Source organism: Sminthopsis crassicaudata, chromosome 3 (assembly GCF_048593235.1).
Source record: "Sminthopsis crassicaudata isolate SCR6 chromosome 3, ASM4859323v1, whole genome shotgun sequence".
Classification (NCBI taxonomy): Eukaryota; Metazoa; Chordata; class Mammalia; order Dasyuromorphia; family Dasyuridae; genus Sminthopsis; species Sminthopsis crassicaudata.
This window is the reverse complement of record NC_133619.1, coordinates 168,887,148-168,912,828: the sequence shown is the minus strand read 5'-3', so window position 1 is coordinate 168,912,828 and position 25,681 is coordinate 168,887,148. Positions and strand designations below refer to the sequence as shown.

Below are 25,681 nucleotides of genomic sequence, written 5' to 3'. Positions count from 1 at the left end.
TCCTTCCTTCCTTCCTTCCTTCCTTCCTTCCTTCCTTCCTTCCTTCCTTCCTTCCTTCCTTCCTTCCTTCCTTCCTTTTTTCCTTCCTTCCTTCCTTCCTTTTTTCCTTCCTTCCTTTTCTTTTCTCTCTCTCTTTTTTATTTCTTTTTTGGGGTAGCTTTCTTCATTTATGAACTTGTAGTGAGTAGGTACATGCCTAATTTCAACCAGAATAGCCACAAAGGAAGGAAGGATAATTTTTAAGCAAAATTAATATAAACTCATAGGCCAGCCAGAAGATAATGTAGAATTAGATATTAATGGAACATTATATACCACTCACAGAATTGAGAAATGGAAAGAAAGAATTGTCATTATGCCAACACTGAATTGTTCAGGAACAGTGTGTTCTGAGTCCAGATGAAATATCCATTTGCACATATCTTTAAAGATAAAGATATTTTCCTGAATTTTATTTCTATATTTACTTAATTACTTTCAGACTTCTCAGTCAGAACTGAAGTCTCCTTCAGTTCAGTTCTCCTGAAAAGAAATAGGAAGGGATTGCCCAATGTACATAAATAACTTCACCCAATTCCTGGATCAAGTGTATCTCTGGTTGCAATTTTTAAAACTGGCATGATGATAAAAATCAGTCTTTAAATGGTTTTAAATAATAGCATATGGCTCCTCCAGGAACTCAGATCTGCTGAGCTGAAAGAACAAGACTTTGTGTTGAGAGTAAGTGTACCAAGATTCAATAGCCCTAAGAACTGGTTTATCTAAATCATCACTCCTATAATGTTGTTATACTAAATACATCCTTGGAAGTACCTTTTGTTCCTGGGATGCCAGGCAATCCAGGTATCCCTTGAAATCCAGGTTCTCCTCGTCTGCCTTGCTCTCCTAGAAAACCGGTATCACCTCTATCACCATCCAGACCTTTCATCCCCACAGGGCCAGGGGCTCCTATGTCACCTCGATCACCTCTATCACCAGGTACACCTATAGAAAAAAGGCAGATTAAAAAAATTACAAAAAATACATTCACAGAGAACAAAATGGTCTTCATAGAACCAGCTAAACATGTTTCAATCTAATTCAAGGAATTGTTCTGAATGGCTTGCTATGTGTACAAGTCACATGCTAGAAGTAGAAGGAGCTATAAAGATGTCCTCATGCCACTTTCTCTTCCATGTAAAAATTCAATTCTCTTGCCCTTTCATTCTACCTTCCATATTCCACATGTAACTTGAAGATCAAAATGTCTTCAATGATGTTATAATGGTAGCTCCTCAAGGGATTGTTATTTGTGGATTTCTGCCTACTTTCCAACCAATCAGTTGTTAAGGGTACAGAAATAGTAAAAGGTAAATGTTAGTAGCTGGTACCTCACCTTCTGGCTGTCTTTCCCTTCTTTCTGATCACCTCTTATATTTGTTAATGGGGGTCAAAGGAGATCCCCTCTGATTGCCCTGACTTCTGCTTCAGTTCTTTTTTTATTTCTAAGGTTACTACTCCAATTCAAAACCTTATTTTCTTATACTTGAAGAGGATCTCCCAACTGTTTTTCCCTGTCTCTAGTTCTTTCTACTGCAGGACTTCTGGCCTTCTCATGTCAGAATCATCTTTCTAAAATATGTTGATCATGTTCTTTCCATTCTCAAAAACCTTCAAAGCTCCCACTTTGCCTACAGAATAAAGTTCAAACTTTTAAAGTTGGATACAACCCCTAACCTTCTGGTCAGGCTATTGAATACTCCTTATGCACACTTGCTAATTTCTTTGATCTCCCAGTTCCCCTTTGCCTTTCTTTCTCTTCTCTTCTTAACTAATTGTACTGTCCTTTCAGACTGTAGCTCAAGCCAGACACAGATTTTGTCCTGGAAGGACCTCCTGGAGATTTTTTATTTTAACTCCTTCATTTTACAAGAAAAAAGAAATGGAAGCCAGAAAAGTTAGATACAGCTATGATGCTGCAGAGCCAAAATTTGAACTTGGGTACTTTCACTGCAAAGCCAATAATTCTCTCGTTAATACAAGCTTTCTAAATTACTATTGTCAGGAGAAGCTGGAGATTTATGCAGCCCCTTACTTTGGATCTGGAGTTGTCAGGTTCTTGTTGGGACTCCGGTATTTGAGACTATCAAAGGAAGACAGATTCCTTCCCTGAACTCTTGGAGTACTTGTTTGCCATTCAGTTGACTTGTTTCAATGTCACCTTGCATTATCATTCAACATTTCCTGTGTACATGCTTTTTTTTTTCTGTGTGTATTGGAAAGGTGGACAGGGGCTAGATTGTGAAAGGATTTATTTTTTCAGATATATTTCTGTGAACGTTTTCTTATTTTTCAATTGCCAAAATTTCCCATTATATCTTTCTTCCTCCTAAGATACATTAAACATAACAACAAAACAATGTTTAAAAAGAAAAAAAAATAAGGGAGGAAAATCAGCAAAACTCTCTCTCTCTCTCTCTCTCTCTCTCTCTCTCTCTTTACATATATATATATATATATATATATATATATATGTACATATGATGACAATACACTCAGTGTTTCAGATCCAGGGATTTCCCTCCTACCTCTACAAATGAATGGGCAGAAGTGTTTTCTCTTATCATTTCATTGAGGTCAAGATTGTTCTTTATAATGTTGCAACATTCCTTTTAAGATTGTTCTTTCCATTTATATTGTTGAAATAATTGTGCACATTATTTTACTGGCTCTGCTTATTTCACTTTGCAATAGTGAAGGGCTTTAAATTTAGGCTAGAATTTAAGAAATAAAAACTTTCTTTGAAAATTGACCAATAACATGTATACATACATTGTATTTAATTTAACTTTAACATATTTAACATGTATTGGTCAACCTGCCATTTTGGTAGTGGGGGGGAGGAAGGGAAAAATTTGAACAAAAGGTTTGACAATTGTCAATGTTGTAAAATTACCCATGCATATATCTGGTAAATAAAAACTATTAAAATAAAAAAATTTTGACCAATAGCCAAGAAGCTTGGATAAGAAAGGATCAATTCTTTGGTTTAGGTGCCTTCCCCACTGTACTTGAACAGAAAACTTCTTGGGGAAATTGATTCTATTCTAATCTGGCTCTCCTGGTTTGAAGACACATCTATATGGAACTTTGTCATAGGGTTTCTTAATCTGGTATCCTCAAACTTAAAAAATGACAAATTTATTTCAATATATGTATTTTCTCTATAATTCTGTGTATTTTATGATATTGGAGAAGAAAAATGGTAAAACATCTTTGTATCTTTGCCAATAAAACTGTGTGGAGAAAGATCCATGGAGTCATGAAGAGTTGGATGTGATTGAAACAGCTGAAAAATAGCCACAAATTTTATGTTCTATTTAAAAACAATACTTGAAAAGAGTTTTCTAGATGCTCAAAGGGGTCTGTGACCACAAAAATGTTAGAAACCTTTACTTTAGAGTATGTAGTGAGAACAACCAGATAAAAAAGTTCCTAGGATTTCATTTTCCATAATATCTGAAATAGATTAGAGAGTCATCACTGGAAAAATTCCCTAGACACTATCTTCCTGAGAAGGTGGAATGTTTGACTTTGGAGTGGTAATAACACCAGAAAAGAATTATAACTGGTAGAAAATACTTGAAGAGGGACAGATTGAAAAAGCATAACTGTCAGGGGCAGCTAGATGGTGAAGTAGATAAAGCACCAGCCCCCTGAAGTGAAGAGGATCTGAGTTCAAATTTGACCTCAGACACTTAACACTTCCTGGCTGTGTGACCCTGGGCAAGTCATTTTATCCCAATTGCCTCATCGAGAAAAAAGAAAGAAAAGAAAAAGAAAAAAAGATATATAACTGCTAAAGAGGGCATGAGAGAAGCAAAAACAAGTAGGGATGAGGAGACAAGCTGGGGGCTGTCTTGAGATTGGGATACATAAAAGTCAGTGGAATTGTATTACAATGATAGTCTCAAATATAGGAATCCCAACAAGATTCTGACAACTCCAAATCCGAAGTAAGAGGCTTTAGTTTCTCCTGAGAAACCAATGCAGAACTCTTAAAGGCAGATAGGATTGATTTTTCACAAATGTCCAGGGAGCAGATAGTTACTCACCTGCAAATCCTGAAGGTCCTGGAAGACCTGGTAGTCCTGCTTGGCCTTGAGGTCCTGGAAATCCATGTGTTCCTGGAGGCCCTGGTAATCCAGGCTGACCGGAAGCACCTGGGAATCCAGGCTGACCTTTCAACCCAGGCATTCCAGGCATACCTGGGCTTCCTATAGAAAATCAGAAAATAGGTTTACATATTTACATCCTACTGTAAATTATTAATAACAAATTTTTCTATTCAATTTTTAACATATTTTATTAGAAGTAATCAGAATGGCCTCATGGTGGTCATTTGCAGAAGCTATTCAAGTGCCCAGCAAAACTTCGTGGGTCTGCTGGCAAATCTCTAACAGCTTGTTAAAAATAAAGGCTATATATGCACAGTATACCTTTAAGTATGGCTTACTGACATTCTCTCCATCATTTTTTTTATGTTATACAGTCAAGAAAACAGTAAATTAAACCTTGATTTGTAGCAGTTGCTAATCTCTGAGGTGTAAATATTAACAGTGAAAATTTAACAAAATGCTCTTGAAAGCTGATTTCATCCAGTATACCCTTGGCTTTTTTTGCTAACAGTATAACATTGAGATACAACCATCTGACCCTAGGTGTAGAATGATTAGTGCTGATTCTAAGACTTGCATTGTGTGTATGTGTGTGTAACATATATCTATATATGTATATATACATGCTTATATTATTGTTGCACAGTTTTAACTGTGTCTATCTGTTCCCCATCCCATTTGGAGTTTTCTTGGCAAAGATACTTCAATGGTTTGACATTTGCTCCTCTAGGTCATTTTACAGATGAGGAAATGAAAGCAAACAGGATAAAGTCACTTGTTCATGGTCACACGACTAGTAAATGTCTGAGGTCAGATTTCAACTCAGGAAGATGACTCTTCCTAACTTTAAACCTATTATTCTATCTATTATATCACTTAATCACCCATAAATATGTATGCATATTTATGTTTCAAATTTTAAGCTATGCTCAAATATGTAATCCACCACACCAGAAACAGGAATTATCCTGAAGATACTAGTTGTGTTAAGAAAAGCCATGTCCCTATAGTATTGCTGAACTTTTTCATGATCCTATGCAGTCATACTCTTAAACTTTGATGTGTTTGAAGTTTGATAAAAAAAATAAGTATACTGGTTACATAAGGCTTAAAAACTGGCCAAAAAGTGGCCTTCAAAGCTGGAGATCTTTAAACATCTAAAATAATTCTACAGACATTTTAAATTAAGACAATGTAAAGTCTACAGGAAATATTTAGATCTTAAAAAACCCCCAATAACTAGTAACAGCAGTGTTTTCTAGAAGGGTTTCAAGATGGATTGATAACAGGACTACTGACACATTTGCCTTGTTCTGCTTTTCTTGAGAATTTATAATTTTCATAAGAGATCCCATGACATCTTTCACAATACTGGACTTTCAAAAATTTCATTATTACTGTTACCTTAATTGGTTCTCTTTCTAATTGAATGTAAAGAAATCTATAGATTTTGAACAGATTGGCTGATAAGATGACAAAGACTAGGGATTTAAACTTGCTAGTCTCTTTCTCTATCAAATTTAGGTTACAGTTAGGGCAAGTCACTAAGGTGCCATGGCCAAGTGGATAGAGAGTCTATCTTAGAGTCAGGAAGAACTAGGCTTAACTCTTGGCCTTGACACACAGAAGCCACATGCTTCTGGAGGATACTCACTTAAACTTTTCCTGTCCCTGGAACTCTCTAAGCCTACTGGAGAGAAGGTGCTAATCTGTATTGGTGAGGACTCCACACCTGGAGACTCCCTTACTCCCATGAAAACATAAATTCAGTAAAACAATAATACAAAAAACCCTACCACCCTCCCAAAACAAAAACAGAACAAAGCAAAGCCCCTTAAAAATAATGTCAGGCTGATCTTAGCTTAAAAAGTGATGTACTTGCTATCTGGGAGAAGGGAGGGAGAAAAAATTGGAACACAAGGTTTTGCAAGGGTGAATGTTGAAAATTATCTCTGTATTTTGAAAATTAAAAATTATAATTTTTTTAAAAAGAAAAAGAAATAAAAAGTGATTTAAGCTAAGGCCTCTATATTCTCTGAAGTTTTCCTCTTGGTTCTCTAACTTTAGCCTTCTGGATACCAAATATTCTCATGCTATTCTGAAGATGCCTTGGGAACTCCCACAGTTATGATGCATTTGGTATCATTCCATCCTCCACATTTGGTGATCCTCGATTTTCCTTGTACTATGTCTCATTTCCTCAGATCTTTGCTTTGTGAATGGCAAAAAGCTATTTTGTACTTTAGTGTTAATGGGTAAAATCAAATAATTGTGTTCTTTCAGATAACTTTTGACTTTGCTAGGAGACATTTTAGACACTTCAACTAGTTCATTTGATGTGATGGGGGAATGTAAGGGGATCATCGATTAATTTCCAGTCATATCATAAATGCAAACTCCCCCCTCTCTGTCTATGATTGGGACAGCTACCTGGCTCCTTATATTCCCTCTAGACAGAAGGTGTCATTTGTATACTAATTTTGATGTGAATTAAGTAATGGTGGATCCTTTCTATATTTCAATGAGCTATAGATAAGTCTTTGGCATTCAGTATGACTACGAATGCTTAGCCTTTATATTGCAATCCCTCATTAAGTGCCAGGGCTTTTGGCTTTAAATGCCAATTTAATATATATTTGCATATTTAAATTCACCCTAAGTTCAGACTATGTCAAATAAAATTAAAGCAAGCTAACTTGTCAAACCAATATTAATAACATTACATGTAGTGAACACATAATGGATTTTTAAAGTCATTCATCTGAAATACATCTCAATGATTTATATCCTGTCTCAACTCCCAGTATAGACTTCTGAAGTAATGGTCCAAACCACATTATCACTCAAGCCACATTCTGTTAGATGATCTTATAGTAGGATTGAGCTTGATTCCTTCATTTTACAAATTAAGGAAACTGATGTCCAGAGATAGTGAAGGGATTTACTTAAAGTCACACACATATAGTAAACTGCAGAATCAAGATTGAACTGTAGCGTTCTGGCTCTGAACCCAAAACTTTGTTGTTCAGTAGTTTCACTTCCATGCATATGACTCTTTCTTGCCAAGGATAATCCAGTGGTTTGCCATTTTCTTCTCTAGCTCATTTTATAGACAGGGAAACTGAGGCAAGCAGGGTTAAGTGACTTGCCCAGGATCACTTACATAGTAAGTGTCTGAGGCCAGATTTGAACTCAATTTTTCCTGATCCCAGGCCTGGCATTCTATCCAGTGCATCGCCTAGCTGCTCAAAACTCTTTCAATTATTGCATAATTAGAATAAGAAAGTTCCTTTGTTACTCTTTCATTTTCCCTCTTTTACTTCACTTGCCTCCTTAATAGTATTCTATTTTTCAAAATACATGCAAAGATAGTTTTCAACATTCATTTTTGTAAAACCTTGTGTTCCAAAATTTTCTCCACCTCTTGCCCCTAGACAGCAAGCAATCTGATATATCACCTTCACTTTAAAAAAATAAAATTAACCATAGTGAACTAATTAGAAGATGCAAACAATATATTATCATTAACATCGTGAAAAGTTTTTCAGATGAACTTTGAAAATGAATCGAGGAAATAATTATGGTAGAATTAACAACATTGTTGAATTCGTTTATCTACAATAGGGATTATAGCTATTGGTGAAATTTAAATTTCACAAACCACTTAACATATAATATCTTATTTGATCTTTATAGTAAATAACCTTCTAAGGTAGGTCCTATAGGTATCCCCATTTTATTGATGAGAAAATGGTTTCAGTTATATTAAGAAACTTGTTCATGGTTAAATAACTGCATACATGCAGACACAATACATACAGACACTTCACCCTAACCCCTCCCTTAAACCCCTACACTCCCCCACGACACAAATACACACACACACACACACACACATTCTAACCATGTATAAAGATGGACACATTAATCTCACTAAGGCCAAATATACATACATATATATCCATATAAAATGACATGCTTACCATATAGTTTTATACATATATATATATGTATATATATGTGGTATTATTAAATAAAATATGTGTTGTATATAAAATATATACACATATATAGAAATCAAGATAGGAACTAAGCTAAGGTCTCTTCTTACTTTTTCTTATTGATTGACCAACATTAAGTTCTAGATCAAACCCAACTTGATCACTAAGCCCTGATTGGCTCAGAGTGAATCTAAATAGCAATTGTTTTTGTTTTGACCTGAAACCCTGAGTATCTTCCCCTCCAGATTGTGTGTATTTATAATTTATTTATATATCTTTCTATCTATTTTTTTGACTAAGTAAAAGAGGAGATTCTTTGCCGAATTTCTTATCTAGCCTTAATTTTTGATTGTGAGTTGCTTTAGTCAAAATGAGATCTGTTAAAGGCCTTAGTTCGTTTACTTATTTATTTATTTTTGGTTGATGTTTCATTTTCATTTATTTTGTTTAATATTTCCCAGTTATAATTTAACTGGTTTTTGGCTACATTCAGAAACATTATGTGCTTCAACATGGACTGCAGGCCACATGCTTGGCAGCTGTATCTCAAAATCCCTGTTCTCCAGTCAATGTTACTGAATTCAAAGATATTCTGATCTAAATAGTATATAATGAAGAATAGTAACAATTATAATAGTAAATAACACATAGCTCCTTTTAAATTTTGCAAAACGTAAAGACCTTCATTTAAAAAAACCAAGTTGTTCACTTCCAGTTGATCAATGATGGACAGAGGTAGCTACACCCAGAGAAGAAACATTGGGAAGTGAATGTAAATTGTTAGCACTAATATCTGTCTGCCCAGGTTGCATGTACCTTCGGAATCTAATACTTAATGTGCAACAAGAAAATGGTATTTACACACATATATTGTATCTAGGTTATATTGTAACACATGTGAAATGTATGGGATTGCCTGTCATCGGGGGGAGGGAGTGGAGGGAGGGGGGGATAATTTGGAAAAATGAATACAAGGGATAATATTATAAAAAATATATAATAATTAAAAAAAAATAAAAAAATAAAAAAACCAAGTTGTTCCACTGCATCCAGGGCCATCTCTAATTGTCCAGATTTCTATTTTGTCACTGGACCAGATGGTTCTGGAGGAGAAAGTGAGGTTGAAGCACTTCCCAGTTTTCCCTCAGTTATATCCAATTCATTTCCATGTCATGGCAGCACCTTTCTGATGTCATGGTCCTCTTCCAGAATGAAGGACAAACGACAACAATCTCACCATACTACCTCAATAACATAATATATTGCCTCCATATACTCAACAGAAGGAAGTTCAAGAAAATCATTAGAATTAAGAAGTTCTACTAATGTCTCATATCAAAGAAGAGTTACTGCTATTACTCTCCAAACACTGACTTATAGAAAAGGACATTTACCTCTAAATCCTGGAGGTCCCCTATTTCCTTGTTCTCCTTTCAACCCTGGGATTCCAGGCAATCCAGGATCTCCTGGGAGACCAGTCTGTGCACCTAATACTTCTCCAGGTAATCCTTTTTGTCCTGCTGGTCCTAGAGAACCTGGTGCTCCTGAAGTGCCTGGGCTTCCATCCAGCCCAGGAAGCCCTGTTGCACCTTTGGATCCTCTGGGTCCAACAAATCCTAAAAAAAAAAAAAAAAAAAAAAGGTATTGGTCATGAATAAAACAGTCTACAAAATACATCAGCAATGTGATTGAAATGGAAGATATTTGTAAAAGATATCTTTTGGTGGAATTATGAATTGGTTCAACTATTCTGGAAAGCAATTTGAAACTAAGCTCCCAAAGATAATAGATAATAATCTCTTCTCTCTCTCTCTCTCTCTCTGTATACACACACACACACACACACACACACACACACACACACACACACATACATCCTTTGACTCAAATATGCCACTACTGAACCTTTCCCCCAAGAAATCAAAGAAAGAGAAAAAACCCCACATGTTCACAAATATTTGTAGTAACTTTTGAGGTTATAGAAAGAATTGGAAACTCAAGTGGATATAGAGTGAATGAGCAGAACTCAGTGTAGGAAAACTCAATAGGAAAAAAACGGACAACTTTGAAAGTAACATATAATAGAGCAGCTAGGTGATGCAGTGGATAGAGTACTAGCTCTGAAGTCAGGAACATCTGAGTTCAAATCCAGCTTAACACTTATTAGCTGTGTGACTCTGAAGTCACAACCCTAAAATTGCCTTGCTTTAAAAAAAAAAAAAAAAAGGAGGGGCAGCTAGGTGGCGCAGTGGATAGAGCACCAGTCCTGAATTCAGAAGGACCCGAATTCAAATCTGGTCTCAGACACTTAACACTTCCTAGCTGTGTGACCCTGGGCAAGTCACTTAACCCCAGCCTGGGGGGGGGGGGGGGGGGAGGAAGGAGAAAAATATTTTAAAAAGAAGAAAGTAACATGCTATTACTTTGTTATATACTTCAAAGGAAAAATAGACTGAGACAAAGATTTATAGATCTTTTTACATGGAAATTATAATTTTACTTGTTCTTTGCTGTCTATCCAAAAAACCACCAAAGAGCGTGTCTAAACTGGGCACTTTTCCCCTTGATCTATCTTTGGGCTTCCTGTAGCCACTTAAATGAAACATAGTTCTTATAAAATATGTTCATTCTGTCCTCAGGGACTTTTCTTGTTCCTTCCTTTTCTGGTCATAATTCTAACATTTGTGGGTTTTTTTTTTTTAAGCTATCAGAATCTTTGAAATATAAAGCCATTATGCATGCTTTCTGTTTTAAAGAAGTAAACAGAAAAGGCAGAAACTTGGTATAACCTGTCTTGTTCTATGTGAAAATGTGTTTGCTCTAAAACTTTTCAATATAAAATTAAAGGTAGATAAGAATGATCACAGAATTTAGAACTAATATTATAGATTTCTGCCTGGTAACAAATCCTCAATGAGACAGTAGGTTTTTGGAGACTTTTTTTTCCCCCAATAACGAATTAATCACTGTTCCCTTGTGTGCAATTTACTATAAAAAAAGTCATCTATGATGCACTCACATGAAGAGGTGTTGGATGTCATATGCTTTGAGTAGTTATGCAATTCACTGCTACCAGTGGGTCAAATTACCCCATCACATTACTCTTTTTCTTAATACCCTGAACGCTGATTGACCTCAAATGGAATGTAGTATCTGAATGCTGACAGTAAGATATTTAGCAAGAGAAAAGGTTTTTTGAGCTTTTTTTTTTTTTGATCATTACTAACTCTTCTGTTGTAACTCAAAATAACAAATTTTTTTTGCAATATGAAAATACATATAATGAGAAATTATTAAATACTAAGGAGATAAATTCACAATGCATATAGCTTTTCTGTCCATTTGTAACAAAAGATATGTTCTGCACAATGTTTGGGGATTTTCTCAGGTCATATTACTCTAACATAATTGGCAGGTGGAAAATGAATTAACTATTAGGCCAATAGGTATGAGTGAAAGATCTATTTTAATTTAGCATTAGAACAAGTTAGGAGACAATTGCCTTCAATTTTTAAAAGTTTTAATGAAGAGATTCTCTTGCATAATGAAAGAAATTTTATCTCTTCTATTCTTTATGGGAATGGTAAGGGTTATTAGCATCTAGTAAGATGGGAAAATGGGGGACTTAAATTCATAGCTACATAACCTTTGATGGTCTTATATATCTGGATTTGATTTTCTATCTACATTGTTAAAATTAGTTTAGATTAATGGTTCCAAACTCTATTTCACTTTGGTATAATAATCCACGAATTGTAACTCATGTCAACATAGCTTTATGCTCAGTTTTAATTTCCAAGTTTTCAGTGAAAGATTTTAACAGAGAGAAATACATGCTGGGGAAAGGAAATGGGTTGGTCATGTAGCAAGACTGAGGGAAAATTGATAAACAGCATATGTGTTGTAATATCATGTTTTTGACTCATACTAAGCTTACAATCCAAATACTTGCCACTATCTATCAATTAAAGATCAAATTCATTTTTAAAAATTAAAGCTGTTAATATTAATCTTTTTAATAAATGAATATCCATCTTCTATTCCTACCTTCTCTGCCCCCAATTTGAGAAGCAAGAAATCAAAGTTGTTACAAATAGGTGTAGGTAAATACCATAAATTGCCAGATTAGTCACAACCTCCCCCCCAAAAAAAACTTCAACCTGTGCTTTTTTTCTCCCATAACAACCCTTCAAATACTTGAAAATAGCAATACTCTTCTATGTCTGTTTTCTGTTCTTTGGGCTTGTATGGCAGGAACTTGAGAGCCTTTACCATCATAGTTGTCCTAATCCATGGGTTCTCAACTCTAGCAGTGGATGTTGTTTCTAAAAAGTTTCTAAAAAAGTTTATCCTCAGAACTGGGGATAAATAATAATCCAGATGTGGTCTGATGGGGTAGAGTACATAAGAATTATCAGGTGAAGTCCACAACCATTACCTAAGTGCCTACTATGTGCCAGGTATTGTACTAAGTTCTGGGAATGTAAAGGAAGGACAAAAACAAAACAAAACAAAACAAACCCAATCCTAGGCTCTCTAGTAGCTCACGGAAGTGAAGTTAACATACCAACAGCTATTTACAAAGAGACAGATAAGATAAACTGGAGATAATTTCTGAGGGAAGGCATTAAGGGTAAAGAGGACTGGGACAAAGTCTTCTTGAAAAAGTCAGGACTTGGTTCTGCGCTTTTCATTCTTCATCATTTAGTGCAAATCTATCCATGTTTTATCAAAATTATCAAGTTCATAATTTCTTATGAGCAGTTTTTCATCACAACTGCATACCACAACTTGTTATTCCCTAACTAGGAGTATCGCCGCAACCTCCAGTTCTTTGCCAAGACAAAGAGAACTACTATAAATATTCTAGAACATATAGGTTATTTTTCCTTGTATCCTAATTATCTCTGGAAATAGATCTTGTAGTGGTATTGCTGGGTCAGAGAATACAGGCAATATAATAATTCTTTGGACATAATTCCAAGATTCAAATGAAGTCAAAGAAGCTAGGAGGAAGAAATGAGGGGAAAAGGGGCTTCTAGGCATGGGAAACAGCAGTTGGAGATGAAATGTCTTGTATGAGGAATAGCAAGGAGACTAGTGTCATCAGATCACACCTGTGTGTAGAGAAATAAAGTTTAAAAAAACTGGAAAAAATGGAAAACAAAGGGTTATGAAGAGCTTTAAAAATCAAAAAGAGGACTTCATATTTGACACTGGAAATAATAGGGAGTCAATGGAGGCTATTGAAAAGGACAATACTTGTGCTTTTATAAGTTCAATTTGATAATTGTGTAGAGAATGTACTGGACTGGGGAGAGAATGGTAGAAGGGAGACCAAGTAGCAGACTTTTGGACTAGTCCAGGTATAAGGTGATAAGGGCCAATGTGAGATGAAGGGCCAGAGGAAAGAAGGGTGTATACAAAGATAAAATCAACCGTGCTTGGAACCTGATTAAATATGGAAAGTTATAGGTATGGGGAAAAGGAGGGTGAGAGTTCAAAGTCAAAGATGACACCTAGATTGCAAGTCTGATTGACTGAAAGAATGGTGGTACACTCAATAGACATAGGAAACAGGAAGAGGAGAAGTTAAACGGTTTAAAAGATAATGAATTCCGATTTGGACATGCTGAGTTTAAGATGCTTATGATATATCAAGTTTCAGGCAGTTAAAGATTTGAAAATGGAGATCAGGAGAAAGATTAGCACTTCACAAATGTTCTCAGAGTCATCTGCAGAGAGGTGATAATTGAATACATTGAAGTTTATGACTTCACCAAGTAAAATGGAATAGTAGGCGAAAAGGGCCCAGAACAGAGCAAGGAGAGATTAGTGTGTGAGACTGGGATGAAAACCCAGTAAAGGAGATTGAAAGGAATAGTCAGGTAGATAGGAGAGCCAGGAGACAGCAGAATTATTGAAGCCCAAAGAGAAGAAAGCATCAGGGAGAAGGTGATCAGTAGTATTGAAGTCTGCAAAGGAATCAAGAAGGATGATGATTGGCAATTCAGAAATCATGGCAACTTTTGAGAGAGTAGTTTCAGTTGAATGATGGGTTTTTTGAAGGTCAGGGGACAGTGACTTAAAAAGAGAATAAGAGACAAATGGAATGTACAAGACATTCTCAAGTAGTTTAATCACAAAAGGTGAGATATAGGAAACAGCTAGTAGGGAAGGATATAAATAAAATGAGGATTTTTTTTGAGGATGAGGAGAGAAATGAGTATGTTTATAAGTAGTAAAAAAGGATCTTTCCAGTCCTGGATGCAATGTCTATCTTTCTCTTTCTCTTTCTCTCTCTCTCTCTCTCTCTCTCTCTCTCTCTCTCTCTCTCTCTCTCTCTCTCTCTCTCTCTCTCTCTCTCTTCTTCTCTCTCTTTCTCTCTCTCTCTCCCTCTCCCTCCCTCCCTCCTTCCTTCCTTCCTTTCTTCTTTCCTTCCCTCCCAGCATCAGACTACATTTACTTTCTTGTTTTTGTGATTCATATTGAACTTGTAGTTTACTAATACTTTGAGATCATTCTTTAGTAAACAACTGCCAATGCTTCCCTTATCTGGTTCTTGAGAAGTTTTTTGGTGTGTTTTTTTTTTCGGTTACTATATTACTAGATGCCAATCCTATAACATTGGTATAGTGAAATACTGACATGCTAATTTTTTTCCCTCTAGAAACTGACAAATAAGTGAATTGTTGTGTTAACAAAATACAAAACTTTTTAAAATAGTGTCTGACATTTGGCTTGGTACCATTCAAAGTGATTAAAGAACTGCCTGTACCATTCATATTAACAAACACCCAGAGAAGATTTATGTTTTGTTCAAAAATTCAGAATTAACTAGAGGAACCTGACTTAGGGAAAACTTTTACTAATTCTTTGAAATAGTGTTTTTCATCTTCTATATAAATTCTTTAATATTTTCCACAAAAATTCAGAAGTCAGGCAAAAGAAAACTTTACATTAAGTTAATATTTGAGTTATTTCATGATAGTTTACTATTTACTCAACAGGCAAATAGTAAGGAGACAATGATTTGTCCAAAGAAACATTTAAATGGTAAAGAAAAGAAAGAAGATATGTTTACTGTCAATAAAGCTAGAAATCATTTTTGAGACCAATAGTTGAGTGTGATGTGTTTCTTATTTCACCTGGTGGTCCTGGAAATCCTTCACGACCTGCATCTCCTTGGAATCCTTTAAGTCCAATAAATCCATCAACACCTGGTAATCCTGGAAGTCCTCTTTGACCTTTAGCACCTAAAAGACCCAAACAAACAACAAATCAGATTTATATAAGGAAAGCCCCACTGGTACGTTTGGAAAGGATAGGACAAAATGCAGTTGAATTTGTTATCAAATTTCAATATTAGTAGCAACATGGTCTAGAAAGAGCAGGAGATTTGATTTCAGAGGACCTGAGTTTGAATTTTGGTTTTGTTACTTGTTACCTATATAAGTTTGAACAAATCACTTAACTTCTTGGGGTTCTCAGTTTACTCACTTATAAAATGAGGGGACTGGGCTAAGTCTATGGTCTTTTGCTAGCTTTAAATCTAGAAATTGAAGTAATTCTATGATGGAAGAGATAATAAGTTATTGTCATTTTTTTTTCAGGCAGTCTGGCCTTTTATTACCCCATTTAGGATTATTATTATTTTTTTTCCCTGAGGCTGGGGTTAAGTGACTTGCCCAGGGTCACACAGCTAGGAAGTGTTAAGTGTCTGAGAGCAGATTTGAACTCAGGTCCTCTTGAATTCAATGCTGGTGCTCTATCCACTGTGCCGTCTAGCTGCCTCTCCATTTAGGATTATTAAAGTGGCTAGCCATCTCCTTCTCCAGGGCATTTTATAGATGAGGAAACTCCAAGCAAAAAAGGTTAAATGATTTTGCCCAGGGTCATATTGCCAAGAAGTGTCTGAGGCCAGATTTGAACTCATAAAGATGAGTTTTTCTGGCATCCAGGCCTAGTATTGTACTGCTACCTAGCTGCCTCAAAATAATCAATAACTAATAGCATTAAAAACTCCAGGATTTTAAAAACAATTTTCAGCATTTATAAAAGTACTTACCTGTAAAGATTCTTGAAATACTAATATTCAAAGATAAATCTAACACAAACACAACCAAGGCCTTCAAAACAACTACCCTGTTCATCAATTGTCCAGCTCAGCTTTAGGAAACAGGTGCTAAGTAGGTGGCAGTACCAGGGCTCTGGATGCAGCCTCCTGAATGCCAAAGCAGAAATAGTATGGATAGGAAACAGCCTCCAAAATTTCCATCCTCAGTAGGTGGGTTGTAGTGAGAGTTGTAGGAGTGAGTGAAAAAGCTCCAGAAAAAAGTAAGGGGCTTACTTCCTGGGTCTGGGTATTATTTTCAATACTGAAAAGCTGTTAATCTGTTCATATTACCAATGGTAATGGGAGGCTGTGGAAGAGCATTGCTATTTGATTCCCTTCCTAGTAGGAGTGAGACAGAAAAAGAGAGGGGACAATTAAACATTGCTTCAGTGGGGATATGTATGTATATGTGGGTGGACCCCTTCAGTCTAAAGGACTAAGTCCAGAAATAGTTCCATCAATAGATACCATGAATTTATATATGTGCTCACACTGCATGGGTGACCACTCTGGAGCAGTCACATTCAGAATCCTGTTGCAGGTGTACTGCTGCTGTCACCTTTGCATTGCTGACAAATTCCTTCTCAGCTTAAGTCCTGGCCTTCAGATACTTTCTGGGGCTCATACGGCTGATAATAGAAGCCTTAAAGGTATCTATGACAGGAAGAGATATGGTTGTACTTGGATATCTGACAGATAAATAGCATAATTGATTGACAGGCTTAACCAATGATAAGATAACCTGACACCTTTATTTACATACAGAAATTATTAGCTGTTGGAGAATTAGGGGATATGAGGTTTTAAAAAAGGTTTGGAACACAGAGAAAAATTTCTTCAAAACTAGAAATACATTTCCAAGAGGAAAAACAATTTCTAAAAATAAAATTCATTTTATTGAAGATTCTCTCTGTATTTTAGTAAAAGTAAATTCATTAGATGCATGACTAATGTTAGGAGAAACAAAAGTAATAATTTTGTACATGTGACTGATAGGAAAAGTTTTTCATCATAGTTTTGGACTCAGAACACCACATAGGGCACTGAGAAGATACTTATCATTTATGATGATGACTAAGGCAAGGATGAATACTTCAAGTACTTTAGTACAAGTTCTAGAATAGTTTAAGTACTATATTTCAAATTCAGTGATGGGTATGAAAAATGGGAAAGAACTGGGTCCCTTAAACATTTTTATTTTATCCCAGTTGTAATTAAGAACAGAACAAAGAAGACTCCATTGACATAAATCAGGCTGGCTCTCATACTATAACATTAGTAAAGAAAGCTAAAATCAACAGATTAACTATAAGAGCTGCAATCTACCAATTTAAGGTCAAATTCCTTTGGCTGAGATACAAAGCTGCTACAATCTGCTCTTCCTCTAACTTTTTAGTCTTATCTTATATTCTTCCTATCACATAGTTTATGTTTCAGTCCAACTGACCTACTTTCCATTCTTTCTGAATATGTCCTGGGCCTTCCCACCTCTGGGCTCTAAACTTAAAATTTCCTATCTCCCCCACTTTCCTTCATTAAATCCTTTAACAAACCCAAATCATTTGTCACTTCCCCCATGAAGCCTCCTCTAACCTCTTTTTTAGTAAAAGAATTTCTCCCACTTTGGATGTTATATAACATTTTGTATTGTAGAATTATAGATATTCAGGTATTCACATACCTTCAATTGGACTATACATGTCTTGATGTCAGGGATTATGTATTAATGACTCTAGATTGGTGGTCTTTATAAAAGCAATTAATTTTGTGTACATAGATATAATAGAAAGTAGGAACTTTCATTATTTTAGCATTATTAACTGGAAATAAATGTACTTTGTGGCATATTTCTATTACTTATAATAACTTCAGAGATTTAAAAAATATTTTTGCAAAATCATCTCCTAAATATATTATGGAATGTTTTGTCATTACCTTTTCCAGCTCATTTTATATATGAGGAAACTGAGGCAAACAGGATTAAGTGATTTACTTGAGGTCACACAGCTAGTGTCTGAGACCAGATGTGAGCTAAGGAAGTCTTCCTGACTCCAGGCCCTCCCAAATATATTACTCAGTTTTCCTTTACTTCAGAGGATTATGTCAGTGTGAGAATTTTTGGCAGCAACTTTTTCCTGCAACTTTATTTACATTACAATACTCTAATCAATGTTTTTGGTATATATTTTTTATAATGAAGTTTGTTAGAAAATGTAATCTCAAAAATTTACTTTCTTCTTTGCAGGAGGGGACTATGTATGTGGAACATTGCATATACTTTCAGATTTGTTTGATGCTTTAGTTTTGTTGAACTGCTTTTTTTCCTCTTTAAAATTTTTTTTTATTATTATTTTTTATTATCTGGAATAGCTTCATGGAGCAAAAGGGGCCATACACTTGGAAATGTAAATTCAAAAGATAGCAATCAAAATTGAAAAAAAAAAATCAATGCATCCTCAAGCTCTTTATTTGTATCTATAAACTTCTAAGTGAAAAAAAAAAAGTAATTTTGGGCTTCTGTCAACAGGATTGCAGCTTTAAGAGCAAAACAAACATGCTGTCCAAAAATGAGAATTTATTACTTTGTTTCTGAAAGAAAGTTGTCTTTGTGTAGCTAATCCTGGCCAATCTCACACTGATTCAGCACTTCTAAGCATTCTCACCTCCTCATTCTTTCTCTATTATCCAGTCAGACCTTGCAAATATTGCTTTTTCACTGGTCCTCAAAACAAAAGACCTCAAAGCATTTACACACATTTCAATCCTGGAGGGTATGCTATGCCTGTTTCTACTACATAGTTCCCTAAAATCAGAATAAAATAAGAAAAGGACATGAAAAAAAAGGCTGCTGATCACTTCCAAGAGTCTCCCTGATCAAGTCCAGGTTAATTCTATTAATCAATGAAGAAATGTAGAGCACTAGAATCCCAAGATGTACTTTGCTTAACCTGTCTACCCGAATCACTAGGAGAAAGAGAACAGAGAGCACACTGGGAGTCTCTTTGTACAGAAATAATTACACAGATCAACAAAGGCCCTAAATCACAAGCCTCAGTGTGTACCTGGAGGCAGTCTGTATTTACATTGTGTAACCAGCTCAGTGGAATGAGGAACTGAAATGAATTTCTGGGTATACATGGCTGTTATTGGTCTCTCTGGGACAGCTCTACTGGAATAAGGAAAAGAAACCACATCAAAGCAGATAAATCTTTGCCATTCTGGTAATTTCTATATACCCAATTCCAAAAACTAACTAAAATGATCTCTTTACTATTTGCAAGGCTATCTTGAATTCTCAGTTACCTTATCTATAAAATGAGAGGGTGGAACAAAATATCTAAGGCCCTTTCTGCCTCTAGAATTCTATGATTATAGGTAATTTTCAGCAGAAACTGCAAACTTTTCCCCATTGTATTGTGCAAACACTAAGAAAATAAGGGTTTAAAAAAAATTAAAGAACTTTATTCAAAAATTCATGGTATCCACTATCTTGTACCAACCAATTCAATATTGATTTCATTAATAGGGGATGAATTTGGGATAGAAATGTTATTCCCCTGAAAAAACTTTATAAAGGGCCAAATGGAATAATTCTTAAATTAATCAAGTTTGAGATATGAACTTTTCCCCATGGTGAACACATAATGAACCTGCTTTTCTGGATCTTCTTCTAGTGGTCTGGTATAAATCACAAAGTCTTAAAAGACTCTTAGAATTCACAGAGAAACTTTTCTCTTGTAGGTAAGTATATATTCTAATTCAATTAATCAGATGTTCTAAAAAGAATCTCTTTAGTTGACTTAAATTGTCTTTAAGTATCAATAGTTAATAAAAGCTTTTTTTTTTTTTTTTTTTTTGGTGCACATGGTAAATGGGGCTTTGAATGAGGGTTGGGCAAGTAAGTAATGGTGCAAGATAAAAGACAAAGATAAGTCAGCTGAATTGGCTCAATTGGTGGAGCTAATAAGTTCAGGAAAGTTGCAGTGGGTGAGGGAGGCCAAAGGTCCAAAACTTAAATCTTTCACATTCTTTATAAACCCTCCTTCAAAGTCCCCTGTGCACAGCACAAAGCCAGGAAACAATGCAGAGATTTCTGTTTCTAACCCCTCATGTTATGTGGCCAGGGAAATACTAAGCATTTTACTAAAAAGATTCACTTCTGTTCTTCTATGATCCAAACTACTGTAGTGCCTCAATACAGTGCTGAGTGAGGGGGCACATGAAGCAGATAAAATATGAAGTGGTTATTTGGGATTTTCAATTTATAAAAGTATTCACCAAAGACTTTATGTAATCCACTCCCTTTTATATTCGTTATTAAAAAAAAAAAAAAAAAAAAAAAAAAAAAAAAAGATTATGACCCAGTCATGAATGTGTCTGCAAATCATTTTAACTTGAAGGGGTGAATAGATAAAGTGTTAGGAGTCATTGCCAACTAAGTTGAATCATAAATGAAGATCTTAATTTTCTCTGAAAATTATATTGTAAGCTTGATAAGAAAGCAGATTTTTGTTCCCACTTGACTTTTTAGGAACACATCTATTTCATAAAACAAACGCACATGAAAGTATAAGCTTAGAACAGTGTTCAGGGACAGAACAAGACCATTTTCAAAGGAACTCTAAACAACAGATGTATTGGATGGGAAACAGACATGTACATTGGCCCAGATCCACTGATCTAGGGCCTCAAGGGAAATAGGCCAGATTAAAGGAATCAGGCTATGAGCATTTTTATTAAAGTTGAAAATAGGACACATTGCACCAATATTTTCCTTCTAAAACTATTATCCTATTGCAAAACTGGATTCATGACTTTTGTGATGTTAATATATATTGGAAAACCTAATGATAATTTTATGAAATGGAAAGATTTTGGGTTTTTTTTTAACTAGATTCAGAAATTTACAAACTTCTCTGATATACAAATGAAACTTGCTTTTCTAAGATTAAAGTCCCTGCCAGAAGACATTCTTCCTAAGTTTGAATTGGGATTTAAGACTATGTGAAGAATTAAATAAGAGAATGAATAAATAAATGAATAAATTCAACAGCTGCAGAGAGCTCAGGGATTAAGAATGCCATGCTTGTATAAGATGGGAAGAAACTTAAGATTTTGAAAATTTTTGAATTTTTGAGAGATTGAAGAATGTCACCATAACCACTATTGAGCAGAAATATTAAATATAAAGATTTAAAAAAAATACTACTGGCACTGACACCTCTGAAAACAATTAGCAGCTTTTGTTGGTCACTAAGTGCTTTTTGGCAGGGAGGAAGGGGGATGCTGGAAGATGGTTGTATCTTATTACTTAGCAAAAAACAAACATACTTATTTTCCAGTCCTATTTTCTTAAAGTGTTTGGGACACATTGCACATAGCTAAAGATTTTTTTTCAGTATTTCAGCTTAATAGAACATAAGAAAAATATTAAACTTATTTTAATAAAAGCTTATATTACATTTAGATATGTTTTATATAAATATTAATTTATATCACTGATTCTCAAAGTTTTTATCGAGTGATTTCCTTAAAGTTTTACATGCTCTAAAATTTCAGTTCATCTTGAGTAGGTTCTGCTTCTACTAAACAACTCTTAAAATCCCCATAGCTCCAATGTCTGCCCACTTCTTCAGAAAGTTCTTCTTTACTCCTTAAAAAGGAGTAAAATGCCCAGTTTAAAGAAATATTGCCAGACTAGAATTCATGAGTGGTTGGAGTTTATAATATTAAAGAGATCATATGGAGAGAGCTAGAAGGGATGGTAGGGATCATCTAATTCACCTTCCTCATTTAACAGATGAGGAGGATGAGATCTATAGTTTTTAACTGACATGCCCAATGTCACATGGATAGTGAGTGGCAGAATAAGAATTTAGACCTACGTCCTCTGATGGCAAATTCAGGGTCTCTTTCCATTGTGCCATAATGCTCTCATCTGGAAATGTTTGAGGAAGATAAAGGCTTGTTTAAGGGCCTCATGTACCTTAAAGATCTACTTCATTGTAAAGCTACAAATGATTCTTTTATATTTTTATTCCATGGTTCCCATGAGATTGTATATCAGAGCTGCTTTTAAAGTTCAACAAATGTACCCTTAATTTACCATTTTCTAATTTGAGTGTAAGCTACCACTTTGGGGAAATGATCCCCAAATAATGGGCCAGGAAGAATGTACAATCTAGAGATTAGCTGGGTGCTCATGGTATTTCCTCCTTTCTCCTCTAGCTCACCAGTGTTAATGAAAAAGAAGAATACACTCTTTCAGTCAAGATCCACTTGTAGCCAGAGGAATCTTGCTTTCCGGTATGACACTAATAACATTAATTCCTTCCATAAAGCACTCCCAGGGCTTAAATTTCATCCCCTGCCCACAATGATTAAGGGCATGTCTGGAAGTGTCCTCTGCTTTGTACTGCCAGCTATTCATTAAAGTATGGCACCCCACTGAAGGGCTTAAGTCACTGGATGGTGGCCCATGCTACAACAGCTGTGGCCACCCGGACCCTTCTTCTCTATGAAATGGAAAAACCATGCCACTGAGTTAGCAGCTGAGCTGGCTAGGAGTTGAGATGTGTTACAAAGGATCATGTATTTATATAGATTTGTCATTAGGACTTTGGACAGTGTGTTCTGTCAATCCATGGACAAAACCTAGATTTTAGGGCAAAACCTTTTCAATTCTATTTGTTCCCATTTTTACCCTGGACAAAACTGAAAGAAAAGAAATATTCTCTGTGTGCTTTTCATTTTTTTTTTTTTTTTTTTTTTTTTTTTTAGGAGAGAGAGGGAAAAATAAACACATTCTATTCTTCCTTTCTTCTTTTATGGAGGAAGCTCCAGAGCTTGGAGAGGTCTTGATTGAAGGTCTGTATGCTTCAGGGGATGTCTACTACAGTTTACATCATATCTCTTAGCTTCCTGAGTTTTGTATATATTTTGAACAGCAATAAAAAAATAAATGAAACCACGTCTAAGGTGGAAGAGTAGATTGTATTCGAAGTGCCATGAAAGTAGATTGATTTCTAAAGCAAGAGTAAATGAAGCTCTAAAAGCTGAGAATGATATTTATGATGGGAGAGGTAGGAAACCAGAAGTAAGAGGAGAAAGGAAAAACGAAGAGAGAAAAAGTTAAAAAATACAGTTCAGAGTTAAGAGCCAGTGACAGAGAGGAAAATGTGGTAGTTTCCATATTTATTGAAAATGTTTACCTGGAGATCCTGGCAGTCCAGGCAACCCTTGAGATCCTTTAGGTGCTATTACACAACCTAAAAAGAAAATAAAAAAAGATAAAGTGAAACAATCCATGCTGAATCTCTTGGCTTTTTGTGTTGCCCACATCAAAAGCACTAATTTGAACTGATATATTATTAGAATAATTTAATGGCTTAATGATCCTAGCTTTCTGATGTAAATAGATGCTTAATTTCATTATGCATGAATTATGCATGCATTAATTTCATTATTAATATTCATAGTGAAATAAAAATATTAATTTCTATATAATGCAAATTAAATAAATGTAGCCAAAAAAGAACTAAAACATGGGCAAATGACACATTCATTTCCTTATTTTTGTTAACAGCTTTCATTATAAGTTGAGATAAAGGAGATCATTCCTAATGGGTGAAAGTGAATCCCATTTAAAGGATTATAGATAATAGCTAGCATTTATTTATAGAGCTTCTAGGTTTGCAAAATGCTTTTCAAATATTGTTTCATTTGATCCTTACAACAATCCTGAGAGATAAATACTATTATTATCTCCATTTTACAGATAAGGAAAATTGAGGCAGGGAGAGATAAAGTAACCTACTCAGATGCAGAGTTTATTAAGTGCCTGAGTCCAGCTTTTAACCCAAGTCTTTCAGGTTCCAGGACCAATACTCTTATCTTTGATATATAGTTGCCCAGGGATCTTAGAGATATTCTAATTTAACTTCCTCTTTTTTATGGTTGAGGAAATGGAGATTTTGGGGGAATTAAATGGACTGCCTATCATCATACAGGTAGAAGAACCCAATTTGAACCAAAGCCTTGTGACTACAAATGAAAACTTTATTGAAAGCATGATGTAGCTCCTGCATTTTCTTTATCTTGTAACTTTATCTCAGGATCTTATAATTAAAAAAACAACAACTCTCCTCTGTTGTGACTTCAAATACCTTCAAAATGAACAAAACCAAAATAATTGCTTCAAGAAGAGCAAGATCAAATGAAGATTAAGACTATTTCTGGTGAAATTAATGAGAGCAGTTAAATTTGAGAAGAGGGGTATTGTATTGGTTGCTTCTGTTCTAAGAAATCCTATTTTGAAGGACAATCCTGCTATTCATCTGTCTTATGTCTATTTGCATGGGAATTTTTCCTGCTAGGTTAGGCTTATCCTTTTGCCAAGTATCATAACTCAAGTCTGGGGGTTAATCCTCTTTACTAGGAGTACCCAAACCATTTGTTCACTGACTTAGAATGCCTCGATTATCTTTCCTCTGTTCAAAATGAGACTTTTATGTCACATTGACAATTATATCACATTTAAGCAACAGGCAAGTGGACAGAATATCCACTGGGTTCAAATCCTGTTTTCAAATTTGGCCTCAGACACTTACTAGCTTTTTGTCACTGGACAAGTTACGTAACTGTGTTTGTCTCAGCATTCTCATCTGGAGAAGGCAATGACAAACCCATTTTCTTTTCCTTTTTAAAAATTTTTTTTATTAATTTTATAATTATACATTTTTTTGACAGTATATATGCATGAGTAATTTTTTTACAACATTATCCCTTGTATTAATTTTTCCAGATTTTCCCCTCCCTCCCTCTACTCCCTCCCCTGGATGACAGGCAATCTCATATATTTTACATGTGTTACAGTATAACCTAGATATAATATATGTGTGTAAATACAATTTTCTTGTTGCACGTTAAGTATTGGATTCCGAAGGTATAAGTAACCTGAGTCGATAGACAGTAGTGCTAATATTATACATTCAATTCCCAGTGTTCCTTCTCTGGGTGTAGTTGTTTCTGTCCATCATTGATCAACTGGAAGTGAGTTGGATCTTCTTTATGCTGAAGATTTCCACTTCCATCAGAATACATCTTCATACCACATTGAAGTGTACAGCGATCTTCTGGTTCTGTTCATTTCACTCAGAATCAGTTGATGTAAGTCTCTCCAAACCTCTCTGTATTCCTCCTGCTGGTCATTTCTTACAGAGCAATAATATTCCATAACCTTCATATACCATAATTTACCCAACCATTCTCCAATTGATGGACATCCATTCATCTTCCAGTTTCTAGCCACTATGAAAAGAGCTGCCACAAACATTTTGGCACATACAGGTCCCTTTCCCCTCCTCAATATTACTTTGGGATATAAGCCCAGTAGTAGTACTGCTGGA

The 25,681-nt window shown here is 35.2% G+C and overlaps 1 protein-coding gene across 2 annotated transcripts in view; it reads right to left on the bottom strand.

Moving 5' to 3' along the window:
• Nucleotides 1-25,681, bottom strand: part of COL4A2 (collagen type IV alpha 2 chain) — a 276,248-nt gene that overhangs the window by 33,200 nt on the left and 217,367 nt on the right. For both annotated transcript variants that reach the window (XM_074299526.1, XM_074299527.1), the window contains exons 27-31: nucleotides 23,486-23,542; nucleotides 15,307-15,414; nucleotides 9,553-9,774; nucleotides 4,095-4,256; nucleotides 814-984 (exon numbers count right to left, since the gene is read on the bottom strand). In XM_074299526.1, coding sequence (XP_074155627.1) covers nucleotides 814-984; nucleotides 4,095-4,256; nucleotides 9,553-9,774; nucleotides 15,307-15,414; nucleotides 23,486-23,542 — 720 coding nt within the window. The remainder of the gene's footprint in view (nucleotides 1-813; nucleotides 985-4,094; nucleotides 4,257-9,552; nucleotides 9,775-15,306; nucleotides 15,415-23,485; nucleotides 23,543-25,681) is intronic.